Source organism: Alligator mississippiensis, chromosome 1 (genome assembly GCF_030867095.1).
Source record: "Alligator mississippiensis isolate rAllMis1 chromosome 1, rAllMis1, whole genome shotgun sequence".
Lineage (NCBI taxonomy): Eukaryota > Metazoa > Chordata > Crocodylia > Alligatoridae > Alligator > Alligator mississippiensis.
The window spans coordinates 342399930-342417325 of record NC_081824.1 but is presented as its reverse complement, the minus strand read 5'-3'; the positions used below and the strand labels follow the sequence as shown (position 1 = coordinate 342417325).

The window sequence follows — 17396 nt, the reverse complement described above, 5'->3', positions numbered from 1 at the left end:
TGAGGGCCCAGTCCTCCCAGTGAAGTCAATGGCAAAGTTCTCAGAAGCTTCAGTGGGGAGGTTTTGGTCTTTAGCATACACCTAATGTGTAGTATGAACTGGCTTGTAAAATGTGCAAGGAACTAAACATTTCTAAATTAGCAGCGTGTTGATTCTAATCCTTGCAGTCTGAGTGCATTAATGTCACTTTCTGTTAAATGCTCTGGTATGTTACACTTCTTGCTAGTCTTTTGCTATTCTGTTTAGCTGCCTTTATTGCAAGCTTATTCTACAGTTGCACTAAGGCAGTGGTTCTCAAACAGTGCTCTGTGGATTGCAAGTGGTCTACAGAACACCTGCTGGTCACATGGTATTGGCTCCTCCTTGCTCTCAATTGTCATGTCACTTTTAAAAGCAGCTAAAATGTTCTCAGTATTGTTTCCCCACGTAAGTGATGGCTTTAGTTACTACATAGCAGTTTTGTGATCTTGAGTAGTATAGGAGGTGGTCCACACAATTGGCAGTCAGAGGAGAGACGGTCCATGAGGCATTACCTCTGTTATGGTCCACTTTGTCAAAGTGTTTGAGAACCACTGCAGTAAGCATTTGAGTTGCTTATGTTTATACTGTGTTGCTGCTCCTTAATCATGCATGTTGCACCTCCATTTCTGTGCAGATTGCAGCCCCCCTCCTGAAGAGTCCAGCCCAGGTATGTGCGTTTTCCATTCATGGCTTCCGCTTCTGAAAATTGCAATTTCTGTTTGTATTCAATAATTGAACAAGTGTTTTGCTGATGAGTTACCTGACGTTACATTGGAACAATGCCTTCCACTGTACCAGTTAACTTCTATACATACATAGCATCTTACCCTGGAATTCAGAGTCATTGTTTCCTATGTTGAAATGGGACAGGTTCGCTATAAACAGTGCTAGCTTTACATGTTGAGATAAAAGGAAATATTCTGTGATGTTCTCCAGTTAACAAGTTTTAGTAAGTTGAGATGTGAAAGTTTAGGACTTGTTTCAAATGTCATTGAAGTCACTGGGGATCTGATTACTGATTTTAGTGGGATTGTGCCTTTTTCATATTAGGTGCTACACTTAGAATTCTGCATGAGCATTTGGAAATGAAGCAACCAGAATGATTAATGGAGAGGCCATTTGTGGGTGTGTAACAGCAGTGTAGGGCACTATAAACCTAACTTTCCAAATAAAAGCTTTGAAATGGTTTAATCACAATGTCAGCCTCTTCTTCTCTCACTTTATAACTTCACAGACTCACAGGATATTTACTAAGTATAAATCTTAAAGATCTTTGTCCCACCTAGACAACCGTATATATTTTGTCTCATTTGAGATCAGTTTTGGGTGGTAAAGGTTTCATTTCTAACTAAGCCAACTTAAAATTCTCTTGGGATGAATAAAATTGTCAAGGGATCACGCTCTTAATGCTGATCTCTCCACCCCACTAGTAGGCTGTTAAAAGTTTCCTCTCCTCTGCCCTCTGTGTATGTGTGCCTTCATTCTCTCCAGTAGGTAGGTCTACATGATGATTTTCATTTTTAAAGTGCAATACAAACATGAATTCTCATAAACTAATGTAGGAAGGTGAGTGTCACTACTTTTTACAGATGAGTAAATAGAAACAAATCAGTTGGCACAAATGCATTTAAACCTGAGTATCTAAAGATATGTGGCTAAGGCCCTTCTTTAGCATAATATGCATTTAATTGTCCTTGAAGTTTGTTTGATCTGTGTGCTCAAGCATGTCATTAAATATGTATGAAATTAAGCAAATACTTTTGCTGAATCAGGAGCTAAATACTTATTTCAACATCTAAATAAATAGTCTAACTCTCAGGGGTGCTACATACCTGAAGCTCTTGCCCAAGTGGAACTAGCAGCAGCAGGTACTCAGCACTTTTATTTTTTGACTTCAGGCTCCTGGGGTTTTTTTTTACATTCCAAGTCTCTTTCTTTCAGTCTGCTGCTTCCTGTTCCGGACTGTAAAGCAGTTGTAATTTTTTTCCTTTAAAGGACTTCACATGCCTTATTGAAGCTGGAGAGATGTTATTACAAAATTCATTTTTAATTACTCTGGAAAAAGAAAATGCTTTAAAGGAAAACTCGTAAGTCCATTAATTCATGTAAACTTTACCATACCATGAGCAATGGGACCATCCCACTGTAGTCCTTTCTCCTCATCTTGAAGAGCTGCATAGCCTGAGAGTCCACTATATGACTTATTTTTTTTCTTATGTCTGTGATATGTGTCCCAGTAGCATAGATAGGCAGCCATAGAAGCCTTTTTTCCCTCCCTTATGCAGACATTTTTCTGCCTCATCTGCTTTATTTTTGTCTCATCATTTCTGGAGGCTGCTGCTTGCAGGAAGGACAGTGTATTTCCAAACTCCTCTATTCAGGCCTTCCTTCTGGTTTCCCAATAGAAGTAGTAAGAATGGAGAAGACCTCAAGACAAATCCTGCCATCTTCTGCTAGTGATTGCATTGAATTCAGCAGGAAATGTCTTTGATTGAGGACTGCAGGATTTGTCCATCAGCATATAACATGCTTCTCTAAGACCCCATAAATCCAATAAAAAAATTCTTCTTGAGCTGTGATACCTGTCCTCTCTGTCAGAAGCAATTTTTCATCAGCTAGAAACTCTGATAAATACAAGTATTTAATGTACAAATAAATCCAAATGCAAGTTTGAATTTTAAAACGAAATCCTCAGCTCTTGTCAGTCATCACAACCCCATTGACTTCAAAGCTATCATTGGCTCTGTGGAGCAATGCCAATGAACTCTAGCTCTGGATTTGCCATGTATAGGGTCTGTAATTTTATTCAAGTGTTCCAATAATCTCATAAAACATAAGAATAACCCTCAAAGTGGATCATATTGTCAAAATAGAATTAGCACAGAGAGCTTTAAAATGTGTTTCATTTGTTATATAGAATATATGGCAAAATTCTAGTAAGAAAATTAATAAGGACAAAAGAAGAAGTGAAAAACTGCCTAAGTGTTGGTCTGGTGCTGTCAATAGACTGTTCACTTCCGATTGTGAATCTGTTACTTATTATCCCATTTCTCTTTGATTATAATCAGTTTCTGCTCCTGTCAGGTTTTTAAAAATGTATGTACATGGTAGTCGCCTTTGAAATTAAGGAGAATATGATGTCATGCTATGAATTAAAAGATTTTATTTTTATTACCAGTATTCTAAGCCAATACACTATGCCAATACAGGGAATTTTAGTTCAGTGTTACAATGGAGCCATGAGAGTTCACTTTACATTTCAGTTGAACCCTGGCAAAAAGTATCCAATAATTGCATTATATTAATGGATTCCAGTTTTATAATGTTACTAGTTTACTTTGTGATTAAATCAAATACATTTAAAATGACTTTGCTGGCGCGCACAGAATTTTGAGTTTTAATTCCTCAGATTACTTTTAAAAATTTAAATGTTTCTCTGTGTTTTAGGATGATAACATTTGAGAAGATATTTTTAGTTCTTTGTCATTCTCATTCCTTTATATAAATATCTTTAAAGCAGAGAAAGAGAAATGTTTCCTTAAAACCCCCTCCATTTTTCTTTCTGAAGGCTTTCAGATACAGGTTCTGAGTATTTTGAGTTCTGATGATTTCAGAGAAGCTAAAAAAATGAGTATAAAGGCAAGCTATAATTCCTTCAGTTTGCTCTTCTGAGACTTCCTGCTATTAGCATATGGTAGTGAAACAGAGCCAAATAACTTCCCCTCACTCAGTTTATTAAATTATCTGTCTAGTGCACAGGGCAAAGTTTTAAAGCACAGTACTGCTGGATTTGTCATTTGTGATGTTTCTGTTAGCAAGTTTCTGTAACCTCCCTCTTTGGATGGTTATCAAGGAAACTTTTGTTGTCATTGGCTCTTAGCTGTACACTTCAATGGAAGTCATAAACAGCTTCCTGTCCAAGGCTTGGTGTGACCCTGTTCTTGCATAAATGTGATCTGTACTTCACCTTGTATGGTATGGCCAGTTAGTTTGGTAGTGGCATGACTTCCATTTTTGGTCTGTACTGAATTTAAAAAATAAAAGTGATGCAATAGTTTCTTCCATTTTAAATTTCTATTTTTTTTGAAGACCAGTAGCTAAATACCTTCTCTTATACTACAGGGAAAAAGTGGTGACATGGTGTCTAAGTAACTTTTTTTTCGCAGAGTGCTGAAAGTCACCTTAAAAAATTGGAGGGTGATTAATATAGGTAGATAAAAATAGGAGTAACATAACATAAATTGAATTAATTGAATCTATTAAGGTAAATGAGTATCATTAGAGAGAAAGCATAGTGGAGTTGGGAGGATTCTTGCATGGAACTCTGGAAACCTCGGCTCATTACTTCCCAACTCCGCCATAGGTGTCCTGGGTGACCTTTAACAAGTCAATTATGTCCAGGTCCATTGATTTCAATGAAAGGTAAGCACCTAAATAGGAGGATCTGAGGCTCAGTCTTTGTTTGTTCTAGTTTCCTATTCGTAAAGTAAGAATAGCAGTAATTCCCTGTCTCTCAGAGGTATAGTGTGGATAAAGGCTTTAAAGATTGTGAAGCACTTGGATACTATGATAAATTAACGTAGACCATAAGTATCTGAGGTAAGTAGACTGACAGATGTAGGAGACGTGCCATTGACAGAAAGGAGCAGAACAGTTCAGTATCCATTAGCTTTGTATATATTTGTTGTACAGCTGATTTTTGTGCTCTCTGTCCCTTTATATGCATATGTATATTACTGTGCAAGGTGTTTTTAATATCCTGGAGCTTTACAAAGCAGTTATTTTGCTACCTATTTGTATAGGCAAATATGCTCAGGAACATTTCCTGCTGCACCTTACACCATAGAACCGTCTTTATTTTTCTAATATGAAAACTCTTTTAAAGCTCATTTGTAGGGTAGTAAATGAGCAGCACTAAGAATAAACAGGTGAGCCAGGAAAAATAAGCTGCTGTTAGAATATGCTAACCACTAATTATAGCTTCTACTTGAAGTTGCAACTAAAAATTTTTAGGACTTTTCTCTACTTTTTGAAAAGAAGAGTATTATAATGTCTGTTTATTCTTTTTTAAACCAGGTGAATGGAGTGAGGCTCTTTATCCCTTGCTGACAACACTCACAGACTGTGTAGCCATGATGAGTGACAAGGCAAAGAAAGCCATGGTCTTTTTGTTAATGCAAGATAGTGCTCCTACAATAGGTCTGTGCCTGAGTCTTCAGTATCGCAGGGATGTTGTCTTCTGCCAAACTGTAAGCAAGAAAGTTGTGTGATCTGATTACAGTTGGACTTGTGATGGATTTCAAAAGAGTGTGGGGAGTTAACCTGGTTGGACTGATTATGAAACTTTTTAAGTATCATTATGACAGTGTACAAATTAAATACAATCGCTGATGTCTAGTGCTTTTCTTTTACAGCCATCGTGCAGGGGCTTCAAACTGAGTGGTACGAGGCTAGTCTGTGGGCCAGATTGGCCCATATATAGCCTCACACACCAAATCCAGTATGCAGGGCTGGTTCAACACAGACACTGCATGCAGCATATGTCCCAGACCAGCCATGTGCAGCATGCGCTGTGTGCAGCATATGCTAGCCTCATGCTGTTTGCAGTGCATGCTAGCATGTCACATGCAGCACGTGGGTCCAGTTTGAGACCTACAGGCATCACTGCAGGCCAGATGATATGGCTGCATAGGCCAAATTAGGCTCGTGTGCCATTTCTTTGACACACCTGCCATAGGGATAAAATGCAACACTTGGGTTCAAAGCAGTAAAATGAAGTCTGACACATTTCTGCTATGTATATATATTCATAGTTTTAAAAAATTATGACAAAGCAGGCAAAATAATGGCTGTGTGATGAAACAAACAGGTCTGTGGAAGAAGAAAAATAATTGACATTTTGGAATTTTGCCCAGAAATATATTGGAAAACACTACAGACTCTGGGGCACTGGAGTTATATGCTTCTGATGACCTATCCCTGTCAGAAGCTTGCTGCTAGTAGCAAGCATGAAATAGTACCTTATAGCAACACTTTAAGATACCAGAGCATGAAAGGAAAAATGTGGGGAAAAAGGGAAACAACAAAGCATAATGGTAATTCCTTGGAGAAAAATCAAGCTCCCAGTTCCAGATGTTGGGATTTCTTTTAATGTGCTATCAATGGACCTGTTGGGGGCTCAGTCTTTCATGTCAGATTCCAACTACTAGAAGTCTGATAAACTCGAAAGTGTTCCATACCTCCATCTTCCAAGGATGCTCTTTTCAAATTGAATACAGGTTTGCATTCTCTTCTCCCACTTCTGAAAATCCTGACTATTGTGTCTCCACTATGCTTCCGCCTTGACATTCCTCCTCAAGTTCCCATTTTCCAGCACCACTTCTTGCTCTGAATAGCTTCACTGCCTGTCTTCCAGTTTTCTCAGAAGGCAGCAGAGTGGAAGTGACATCATTCTTGTCAGCTGTTTTGCTGCCCACCGGGCTTTGAATAGTAGAAATGAAAACTTGGCAGTACTGAGTTTTCTCTCTGCAGCTTGGCAGTGGTTTGAGCAACTGCAACACGGGTACTAGACGTGATCTGCTGACTCAGGAGGACATTGCCAGACTGGTTCAGGATCAGAAGGATGGGTCTTGGTGCAGATTAGCTACAATTAAGATCCATTATCTTTTATTTGGAATGAAAGCTTACTTTCTATAAAAATTGATATTGAAGGTCATCTGGTTTGCCAAGGAAAGGCTAACAGGTTGCCCTTGGTTGATAGTAGCCCCAAGACCTGGCATAGCTCAATGCCTACTGTAGTCTTTGCTTAAGCCCATCAGTGCTAGTTGATCTCAGTTTGACTGGAAGCTCGTTTTGTTAACTTGCTACTCACTGGAGAATAATATGCCCCCAAATTCTCCTTACAGTGATTTCTTCTGATTTTAAATCTTTGTGTTCTAGTTCTCTTTTGTCCACAAATCAATGAATTATTTGTTAAGATACCCACAATCTGGTTTAAATATTTCAAACAGCTCACCTCTTCCTTAGTCATCTTCTCTCAGGGCGAAATGATTACCTAAAGTATTTCTTTTATGTTTGTAGGGATAAATTTAGATAATATTTTGTTCAAAATCAATATTTTGAGTATTTTTATATCTCATAACTGCTCTTTACAAGAGCTGTTATCATCTCATCACAAACTGAACTTCACTTTCTTCTGTTTAATTTTGCAGTCCAGCCATAACTGTTCATTTTAAAGTCAGTCACCTTGGAAATGACTGTTTTCAGAAGTTAAGTTTTCACTGCTATATTAGGGTCTAATACTGAGAAATGCTGAGTATCAGCTGCTTCTACTACATTATGTTCTTTAAACTTTTTAAAATGTCAATTTTAAGTGTGTGTGGGTTTTTATTAATATTAAAATCTAAATTCAGGACTTAAATCTCTGTGGATTCCTTTTACATCTGTAAATAAAACTCCCTTCCAAGCAAAGCATTTTTATGTTTGATAAACCTTAGATGGTATAAACAACTGACCAGGTCAAGAAAAGTAGTAAACCTGAAATCAGTAGGAGTCCCATCTAGAGAGACCTTTCAGGAAAATCCTTGTGTTACCTTAAATTGGAGAAAATATTTCCTAATTTTTTGGTAATATTTCACTTCAGCTGCAAGGAAGAAGTGTCATTAAAGACTATTAGTCTAACAGATTGTATAGCATCTCCTTAGGTACTCTGTTGCTTCCTCTCTTTTTTTAATTGTCACATTGTCTTGACTTATTTTACTCCTTTCTTTCTTGTTTCTCTAGCTGACAGCTCTTATTTGTGGTTTTATTATCAAACTGAGGAACTGCCTGCATGATGATGGATTTCTGAGACAGCTCTATACCATCGGTCTTCTGGCACAGTTTGAGAGCCTTTTGAGCACATATGGTAAAGACAATCACATTGGGCTTGTGGGTGATGTTATTTATGAACTGTCATATTTAGCTTAATGGGTTGCAAGCGCAAGATGAATGAATAGAATTTGGAGTCATTTGCAGTTCAGTAGAGAGAGAAATTGTAGAATTGATGCAAAAAAAAATGTATGCATTTAATCGGCTCATAAAACAGTAGCTTTTCTTTTCTTCTGTTTAATAGACTTACTTCCCGAAATAAAAAGCCATAGTTACTTTATCATACCTGTTATTTTCTGAAGCAAAATATAATAAAATTACAAACAAGCTAGAAAGTACTGCCTGAAAGAAATACAATTTAAATTACCTTGAGGTTACTTAACTACATAATAGAAAGAAAGGCTGAAGAGATTGTGTTACAAGTAAACTGATTTCACTCAAGTTTCAGCACAACCATCTGAATGTCTGTAGTTGAGTGACCCTCTAATTAATCTGGTATTCATTCCTGCCATACAGTATAATATATAACCAATCTTTTTTGAATGTATGAAGAAGTAGTTTATTAAATTACTTGACATGACAGGCCTCTAAAAAAATTATTAATGTTATCATCACTGGAAAAAGAATACAAAATATACCTGAAGATTATAGGCCTGCGTGCATTAAATAGTGGGTGCTCTTACTAAAACTCATAAAGCCAAGAGAGACCCTGCTCCTTCCATCAGATCCGTATTGTCTGATTTTTGCACCTATGGAGGAGGCCTGTTGATATCAAGGGGATTTAACACGGATGCAAGGGTCTGCTCATGTGAGACTTGGATAAAAGATCAGGCTTCCTAATTATCTCTACACAATTTCTTTATGAGAGCAGTGAACTTTAGTCAGATCATGTATGTGTCTGAGAATGGATGAGGAAAAAATGTATGTACACAAAAAAATTACCGCAATTCACTTTTCTCCTTGATTTAGGTGAAGAGCTGGCAATGCTAGAGGACATGAGTTTGGGAATAATGGACTTGAGAAATGTTACCTTTAAAGTAACTCAAGCCACATCAAATGCATCTTCTGACATGCTGCCAGTCATTACAGGAAATCGGTAAGAACAGGATGGGTGAAGCCTTAAAGTAGGGGAGATGAAGATACTGTATTTAATCTCAAAAGGGACATGGTTGCTCTCTGGATATGTATTTCTTTATCTCAATACTAAAAGATGTTTTGAAGCTGCTTTATTGAGTATTTACTGTTGCTTTACATAACAAAAAGCCTGAAAGATGACAAAATTATTCTCTCATTATTATTATTATTAAGTTGTTTTGGCTATCTATAATCATAGGGGTTTCAGGCATTTTAGACTCTGTTTAGGAGGATCAAAAAATCTATTAGAATTAACAAAAGCAGTATACACTAGAGTGGAAGTGATACAACTTTTAAGCCCCTCACCTTGCCTGCTAACCAGTCATTAAACAGCTGAGTTCTCCTGCTGTTACACAGCACAAGCAGGTCCTTGCATCTCTGCAAAGCTCCACTGACAACTGATCTTCCTACAGGGTACCATTAGCTCCCTACATAGGGATGCAGCTGTGAAGGGCAGGATCCTATCAGAACTGAGTGAGCTTCTTCATGTTTTAGTAATCATTTTAACTAATATATATCAATCAATAAGAGAAAAAAAATACATAAATTGTATTAATTTAAACCAGTGCAATAATGCAAGGCGTTGAAGTCATTAAATTTAGAGAAAAATGTCATGAATCATTTTTTTTAAATGTCATTTTTGTTTACTCAATTTTATGTTGAGGGGAGATCATTCTCTGAGTAACTGATTTACTAAAATCAGTAAATTTGCTCCCAACCGCTCTGTATCTTTCCCTCTACTCCCTGTAAGGGGGAGGCAATTTGACTTTTATTGAACTTTTGTAAACTCCTTTGTACTGTGCTGGAGATCTTCTTAAAGTATTATTGGGAGCAGGAAAATGGCTTAAAAATGCCATATTCATTCTGTCTTGGATCTTGCAATCGAGTATCCTCAGTTTACATAAGATGATTTCCACAACCCCTTTACCCTAGCTGCAAATACCTGCTCTGAGAATTGTGGGTTAAATCTGGTTCTTTCTTGTATATCATCATCATTAACAAACGCTTTGAATTCAAGCTTACCAAATGCTGGATGACATTTTTCCCCCAGAGGTGTGTTAGTGCTACAGTGCTTATTGCAATAAAAACTGATTTTATTTTTTTTTTACAGCATATAAACAGATGCAATTGAAATGTACCCAGGGACCTGAGTTGAGTGCTTCAGGGTTTTTTTTTTTTACTTGCTTGCTCTTCTGACTTGTGCCAAGTTCAAAGACACTTAATGTCATAGAATCATAGACACGTAGGGCTGGAAGGGACCTACAAAGTTCATTTAGTCCAGACCCCTCAGCCTGAGGCAGGATTATCCCTATCCAAGTTATCCCATACAAACCATAATCTAAATTCTACATAAAACTACCATCAACCCCTGACACAACACAGACCTAACATGCTACAAGTAAAACAGGATAACCACGACAGCCAATGTCCTGCTTCTAGGAAATGTTGCCAACATATGCATAAGAGAACCCAGCTAGAGGGCCGCCACCCCCTCCCCCCCCCCCGAAAGGAAGGCAAAAACCCCCACAATCCATACAGAAATGACCTGGGGTAAAATTCCGACCTGACCTCAAATATGGTGATCAGTTTGCCCCTGAGCAGAAGTGCAAGACCTCTAGCCAGGAACCTTCAGCTTTGTTTCCAAGAGGAGCATTGGTACACCTCAGTCAAGGTCCCCAACCTTGGTTGTAACCAACACCAAATGCCTCTGGGAATGCCCATGTAGCAGAAAAAGGGGTGGGGCAACCAGCAAAGCCTAGAAGCCTGAGAGATACCCATGGTAAAACATAAGCATAGCTATGCTTAGATCATCTCAACATTAGGAAAAACTACTTCACAACTAGGGTGTCCAGACTGGAATAACCTCCCTCCAGAGGTGGTGCAATCACCTACCCTGGAAATCTTCAAGAGGAGACTGGATGGTCACCTTGCTGGGGTCACCTGGCCCCAGTTGTCTTTCTGGCCTAGTGCAGGGGACTGGACCTGATGTTCTTCCGAGGTCCCTTCCGGCCTTACAATCTATGAATCCCTGACCAGTGGTTGTCCACCCTCTTGAACACCTCCAGTAATGTAGAGTCCACAACTTCTCTAGGCAGTCTATTCCACTTTAGTTTTAACTGTTACCTTACCAATACATTTCACATATTATCCCTAGTTAAAAGAAATAATGCATTTTGTTAAAAAAAAAAAAAAGAAGAAGAAGAAGAATGCTAACTGATCTGTATGCTTCAGTTCTAATATTTTCTGGTATTTTTTGTTGGTTTGTAGTGATGGCTTTAATGTGAGGATTCCACTGCCAAGCGCCTTGTTTGATATGTTGCCCCGAGAGATTCAGAGTGGCATGTTGCTGAGAGTTCAGCCTGTTCTCTTCAACGTGGGAATCAATGAACAACAAACCCTGGCAGAGAAGTATGTATCAAGGTACCCCAACTTGGCTTAGCTGCATTTAGATAATTTCTTATCCTGCTGTGCAATTGTGTTGTGGTTTTTTTGTCACAGAAAAAAAAATGGAGAAGCATCACTCTAGCAAAATAGAGAAAGGGCATAATATTAAAGATAGTTTTAAGAGACAACAGACAAGTTCATGAAGTGAAGCCTTTCCCTGTTGTGAGTTTCATCATATAAGAAACTTTGCATGTGCATATTGAGCCCCTTAAGACAAGCATATGGGCTTACAGCAGTTTATGGAAATACTGAAACTTAGTTTATCCATATGATCATGGCTTATGGGAGTTAGTGACCTTATTAAGAGAGATTCTCTGAAGATTGATCTGTGGCTACATAAAAAGTTGTTGTGGTCTCACTCCCATTCCTGCTGGTCACAGAAGCAGTCACCAATTGCCTCTAAACCCAAATATATTCCTTCATCATTGTGTAGCTATTGCAGTAATATTGAGATCTTAACCTCTTCTTGCCCATATCTCCTAATCACATGCTACTGGTCACAGCCACCTCCTTTATTCTCTGTTTGAAGTCCTTTTATAAGCTTATAGCAAGAGAATCAGAAGTTTCAAATGATATTATAAATACCAAAAAAATTATTTTTAGACTTTTCCAAATAAGTTAACATTTAATATTGGAAGAAATATAGAGAAGCCAAAAGAGTTTAATGTTAATTGTTTTTATCCACACCTACACCCATGCATGTAATAAATATCACTGGTTTTCATGCTGATCTAATCACTGTCCAGGTGGAAATCTGGACTTTTTGGAATTTCTTAGGATGAATCTTTAAGTCTCCTGCTCAGACTTACTTGTCAAATGAAGTCAGTTGTTGCAAAAGATGTCTCTAGCTAATGTTATACCCCTCTTCATCTTTAAAGGTTTGGAGACACCTCATTACAAGAAGTAATTAATATGGAGAGCTTGGTTCGGTTGAATTCATATTTTGAACAGTTCAAAGAAGTTTTGCCTGATGATTGTAAGTACTCAGAGAAGACTGATATTTTTTTGAATTGCTGACTGTTTGTATCAAATTAGTTGTTTGATATTAAAAATGAACCAACATGTATGGAACAAGAGCAGTGATAAAACTGTGCTTTAGTTTCAAAGAATTAAGAAGTGTTTCATAATGTAATCTAAATCTTATTCTTACTGACTTTTTATCCTATCAACACAACCTAAAGCAGTATCACTGCAAAGGAAAAAACTATAATAGTGACTGTTTTCACAGTATTACCAGGACAAGAGCTCTGCCTCTAGCTCCATATATGTGATGGCCCATGTTGGGATAGCAAATGACCATACTTTCAGGAACATGCCTCTGCCTCATCTTTTAAACTCTTGCAGAATGATATAATTTGCAGTCAGTGAGGTGTTACTAAACAGTTGAGAGCCACTTTCTGGTATAGGTACCAAGACTACAATGTTGTCTACCCTGCATACATGGGCAAATTTTTGTGCATTATTCTTTTATCTGGGACAGTAATATAATATAGTTGCACACAGCAGAAACTTTAGAAATCTTTCTGCACCATTTTGAAGGAGGATCCTTCTTATGCCGTTATGCCCCACACCATATTCATGGGTTTTCTATCAGAAATACACAAAAACAAATACAAAAAGCATTCAAATGGCCATTCAAATGCTTCCTAACTAAGGCATGCTATATACCTCCTTCAAGTCAGAGCTACAGAACATAACATATTTTTGTGTTGGTAAAATCGTTTTACAAAAGGCAGAAGTACATATTTAAAAAAAAAAAGATGCTGTTTGCCACTACTTCCACTTCTCCTTCCACAGCAGCATATGTGTATTTCTCTTACTTGAGAGTTGCTTATAGAAACAGTGTTCTGAGTAAGTAAATCATGAAACCCTGACAAATGTAACATGCACCCTGAGCAACACAAACAAACCAGAAAAACTCCCAGCTTTGAGAGCATCTTGTAACAGTACTTCATCACATTAAACTTCCTGTCACTGGCGTGTTTGTTCCTGATAAACACAGCAAATTCTAATTCTTATTGTAACACAATTTGAACAAATGCTTTATGATAATATATAAACATTTTGTGTAGCAATATGAAAGATTTTTCAGGTGCCCAGAAAAAATTTGGAGTATCCTATAAAAAGCTAGGGTGGTTTGAGTTATAAACAGTTATATGCTTGTTGAGGGAAAGTTCCAAAGGGTGGTGTTTGTCCTGCTTTTGTTCCCTGCAGGAGCCCACTGTGGCAGTGGTCAAGGAGGGTTCAGTTAAGATAGATGCTTTTCCCCATGGGCCCATGTCAAACTTAGATATAGCAAGCAGAACATGTACACTTTTTTCCAAGGTGATCTGGAAATGCAGGCTACAAAGCAGGTGGTTGGTATCAGCATCTACTCTAGTGCAATGGGACAAATAGCCAGTGGGTAAGGTGCCGGCTGCTTGTTTAAGGGAAGGAGTGGAGAGACAAGGTCACTTAAATAGAGACTCGGGAGGCAGCAGCTAAGGTGATTGCTTCATAAAAGCAAATCCAGTGTCAGAAAACCCAAGCACCAGGATTTGTATGGCACAAGTTACACTCTCTGTTGTAAAGACAGACTGAAGAATGTTTCCTTCTCTATTTTATCTTCTTAGCTTGTTGAAAGACATTTAGTCAGACGTTAAATGCCCACCCTATGGCAGGCCTTTTTGTCTTGGTGTAAGGAACAGGCAGGACATACCATAATAGGAAACAACTGTGTTCACGTACTGCTTTTTGCTGCCTTGGTACCATCTGAGAGAAGATACATGGTCAAAAATCTCAACTATTTATTTCACTAATTGTTTATTTTGTCACATAATAATTCTCTGAACAGTATATATCACTTCATTGCTTCCTAAAAGCAATTCCAGTGTTAGAAGACCCAAGCACCAGGATTTGTATGCCACAAGTTATACTATCTATTGTACAGACAGAGACAGAGTGAAGACTGTTGCCAGTAGGTCAAGGGAAGTGATTATTCTCCTCTATTCAGTACTGGGTAGGCCACATCTGGAGTACTGTATTTGGTTTTGGGCCCCCACTACAGAAAGGATGTGGACAAATTGGAGAGAGTCCAGAGGAGGGTAACAAAAATGTTGAGGGGGGTTGGGGGACATGACTTATAAGGAAAGACTGAAGGAACTGGGCTTATTTAGTTTAGAGAATAGAAGACTGAGAGGGGATTTAATAGCAGCCTTCAACTACCTGAATGGGGGTTTGAAAGGATGGAGCTAGACTGTTCTCAGTGGTGGCAGATGACAGAACAAGGAGCAACGGTCTTAAGTTGCAGCAAGGGAAGTTTAGGTTAGATATTAGGAAGAATTTTCTCTTCCTAGTAGTAAAACAGTAGAACAGGTTACCCAGAGAGGTGGTGGAAGTTCCATCCTTGGAGGTTTTCAAAACCCAGCTAGACAAAGCTTTGGCTAGGATGATCTAGTTGGGGATGGTCCTGTTTTGAGCAGGGGGGTTGGACTAGATCAGTGGTTCTCAACCTTTTGCACCTGACATCCCACCTATGTAAGGTCAAAAAATCCTGGTCCCACCAGCTACCGGGGGGGGCAAAGAAAGGGGAGGGGGTCCCTCTGCAACCGATCAAAGTATACAAAAGCGAAACTGGAAGTATTGCCGTGGCACTTCTGGTTTCACCGCTGTGACTTGAGTCCCACCTAGGAACTCTGGACTAGAAGACCTCCTGAGGTCCCTTCCAACCCTAACTTTCTATGATTAACCTAGTCACAGTTTCTGACTGTGTACACTGTAGTTTCTGCTTTAAAACTCTATTGAATAATATTTGTTAAGTCCTATGATACTTATCTGGCAAACGCTATATTGGATGTGAGGAAGGGGAGAGGAAATTATTGTTGAAAGCTCTGTGGCATTTTGAACAGCTGCTTGTTACCTTCAATGGGAATCTTATCAAAGACCTTAATTAATTTTGTTCAGTGCTAACAAGTAATCTATCAGTGTCTTTGGGTGACGGTGTCTCGTTTTACTCAGAAATGACTTAGCTGACTGAGTAACACTGTCAGGAACGAGAGTTTCTGGAAGCTGTGATATCATAAACTAAAGGGGAGCAGAATGTAAAATGAGATCTCTAAAGTTTCTATGGGGAAATGTACAATTACCTATGACAGGGCTGACCAACCTGCATGTCACAAGTATAAATAATGGTATTTGGTAATACCGTGAAAACAGTCACTTTTATACTTTTTCTCTCCCTGCCTCTCTGTCTGACGTGCAGTAGGTCAGGGAGGGGAGTGGCAGCACAGTGGCGAATAGGGCAGGAAGCACAAAATAGAGCAGAAGATCAGGCAGGGAGCATAGGGCAGGGAGGAGAAAGCAGAGCAATGGATTGGACAAGGGAAGTGGATTGGCAGGGCTGTCCCCGGGAGAGTGAATCGGGGGAATTGCCTCGGGCCCTGTGCTTTGGGAGGCCCCACGAACAGTGCCGTACAGTACCTCTGCCGGCTTCGGCCACTCAGCAACTCCCCCTCCCCTCCTGCCTGCTGTTGATGCTGCTGCCGGCTTCTGCACCCACCCCCACCCCCCTCCCCCTGATGTGCCCCGGGCCCTGCATACCCCTAGGGGCAGCTCTGGGGATCAGAGTGGCACTCAGGAGGGCATGGTGCTTAATTTGTGGTACTCTGGCCAAAAACATTGGCTCCCATTACCCCATGGCTTCTGGAAGGAAGAAATATGAGTGATTTTTATTATGCTGTATAGTATTTAAGCCAAGTACCACCTTAAAATATTTGTTAAATTGAATTTAGCTTTAAGTAAAGTTGTATTTCAGTTTGCTGGTAATAGACTTAGCTATTATGAAATTCTGATGCATTGTAGAGATCGTGACACTATTTCTAGCTGGAACACTATTTCTAACAACTGAGATGAACCTTCCATGTGTAGAAACTGAGCACACCAGTAAAAGAGTTGTTCTTATTTTGTAGGCCTACCTCGATCTCGTAGTCAGACGTGCCTGCCTGAGCTGTTAAGATTTCTGGGACAGAATGTACATGCAAGGAAAAATAAAAATGTTGATATTCTTTGGCAAGCTGCTGAGGTATTCATTATTCTAAATATTTTACAATCTTATGGTCTTTTAAATGTGTACAATACATACTCCCCTTTCTTTTTTCACATGTGTATTTTTATTTTCACTTGTATTTCCAAATTTCTCCATTCCCTTGCAAGTAAATTTGAAATGCTCTTTTCCTCACACCTCCAAGTTGAGAGGCAGAAAAGGAAAGCATCTCCTTTCAAATGCTATCACTGCTTTAGTATGGGGTAGTGCCATTCAACACCAGCCCTGAGAATAATAGCATTGTGACAAGATGATGTCAGGAAAAAATGGATTGAAGACTCCTAAAAATATTTACTAAAATTTAAAAAAAATGGCTATTCCCATCTTGGTTGAATGTATCTTTTTCAAAACAACTTTAGGAGAAATTTTTCTTTTCCGTCAGACTGACACAAGTTATAGGGGTTTTGCTTTCTTCTATAACATGAAGCGTAAGATAGGAACTTCTGAGCACATAGTGACCAACTACTTCTGTGTCATTGCAGTGGCAAGGGCTCAGTAATTTCCTTCTCTCTCCTGCTTCTACCTAGGGACTATTTATATGGGGTGTTCTTGGTATTAGTGCTATCAGCCCTGGTAATTGTAAAGGTTTGAATTGGGGATTCCTCTGGTTAACGATTACCTGCAAACTCAAGGGACTGGTCTCAGTGGCCCAGGAAATCCCGTCCAGTCTTGTGTTCCTTTTTTCCCACACCACGAGTGACTAGAGACACATTCATCTGATCGTACTGGCTGTAGTAATGTGCCTTTTGACGTCAATAAAATGAGTTGATCAAAAATCTTATTGGTGTTACTCCAGAAGAGGGAATGTGTTCTCTTTGCCAGAGTGTTTTTCCATAAAGAAGTGATG

The 17396-nt window shown here is 38.8% G+C and overlaps 1 protein-coding gene across 9 annotated transcripts in view; it reads left to right on the top strand.

Moving 5' to 3' along the window:
- The window catches only part of INPP4A (inositol polyphosphate-4-phosphatase type I A), a 192594-nt gene that overhangs the window by 158805 nt on the left and 16393 nt on the right, over positions 1-17396 (top strand). For 7 of the 9 annotated variants that reach the window (XM_059720974.1, XM_019485100.2, XM_019485102.2 and 4 more), the window contains exons 18-24: positions 656-688; positions 5098-5270; positions 7804-7927; positions 8860-8986; positions 11293-11433; positions 12348-12445; positions 16416-16528. In XM_059720974.1, the coding sequence (XP_059576957.1) occupies positions 656-688; positions 5098-5270; positions 7804-7927; positions 8860-8986; positions 11293-11433; positions 12348-12445; positions 16416-16528 (809 nt within the window). The remainder of the gene's footprint in view (positions 1-655; positions 689-5097; positions 5271-7803; positions 7928-8859; positions 8987-11292; positions 11434-12347; positions 12446-16415; positions 16529-17396) is intronic. The other 2 variants (XM_059720975.1, XM_019485101.2) reach the window with 1 other exon arrangement.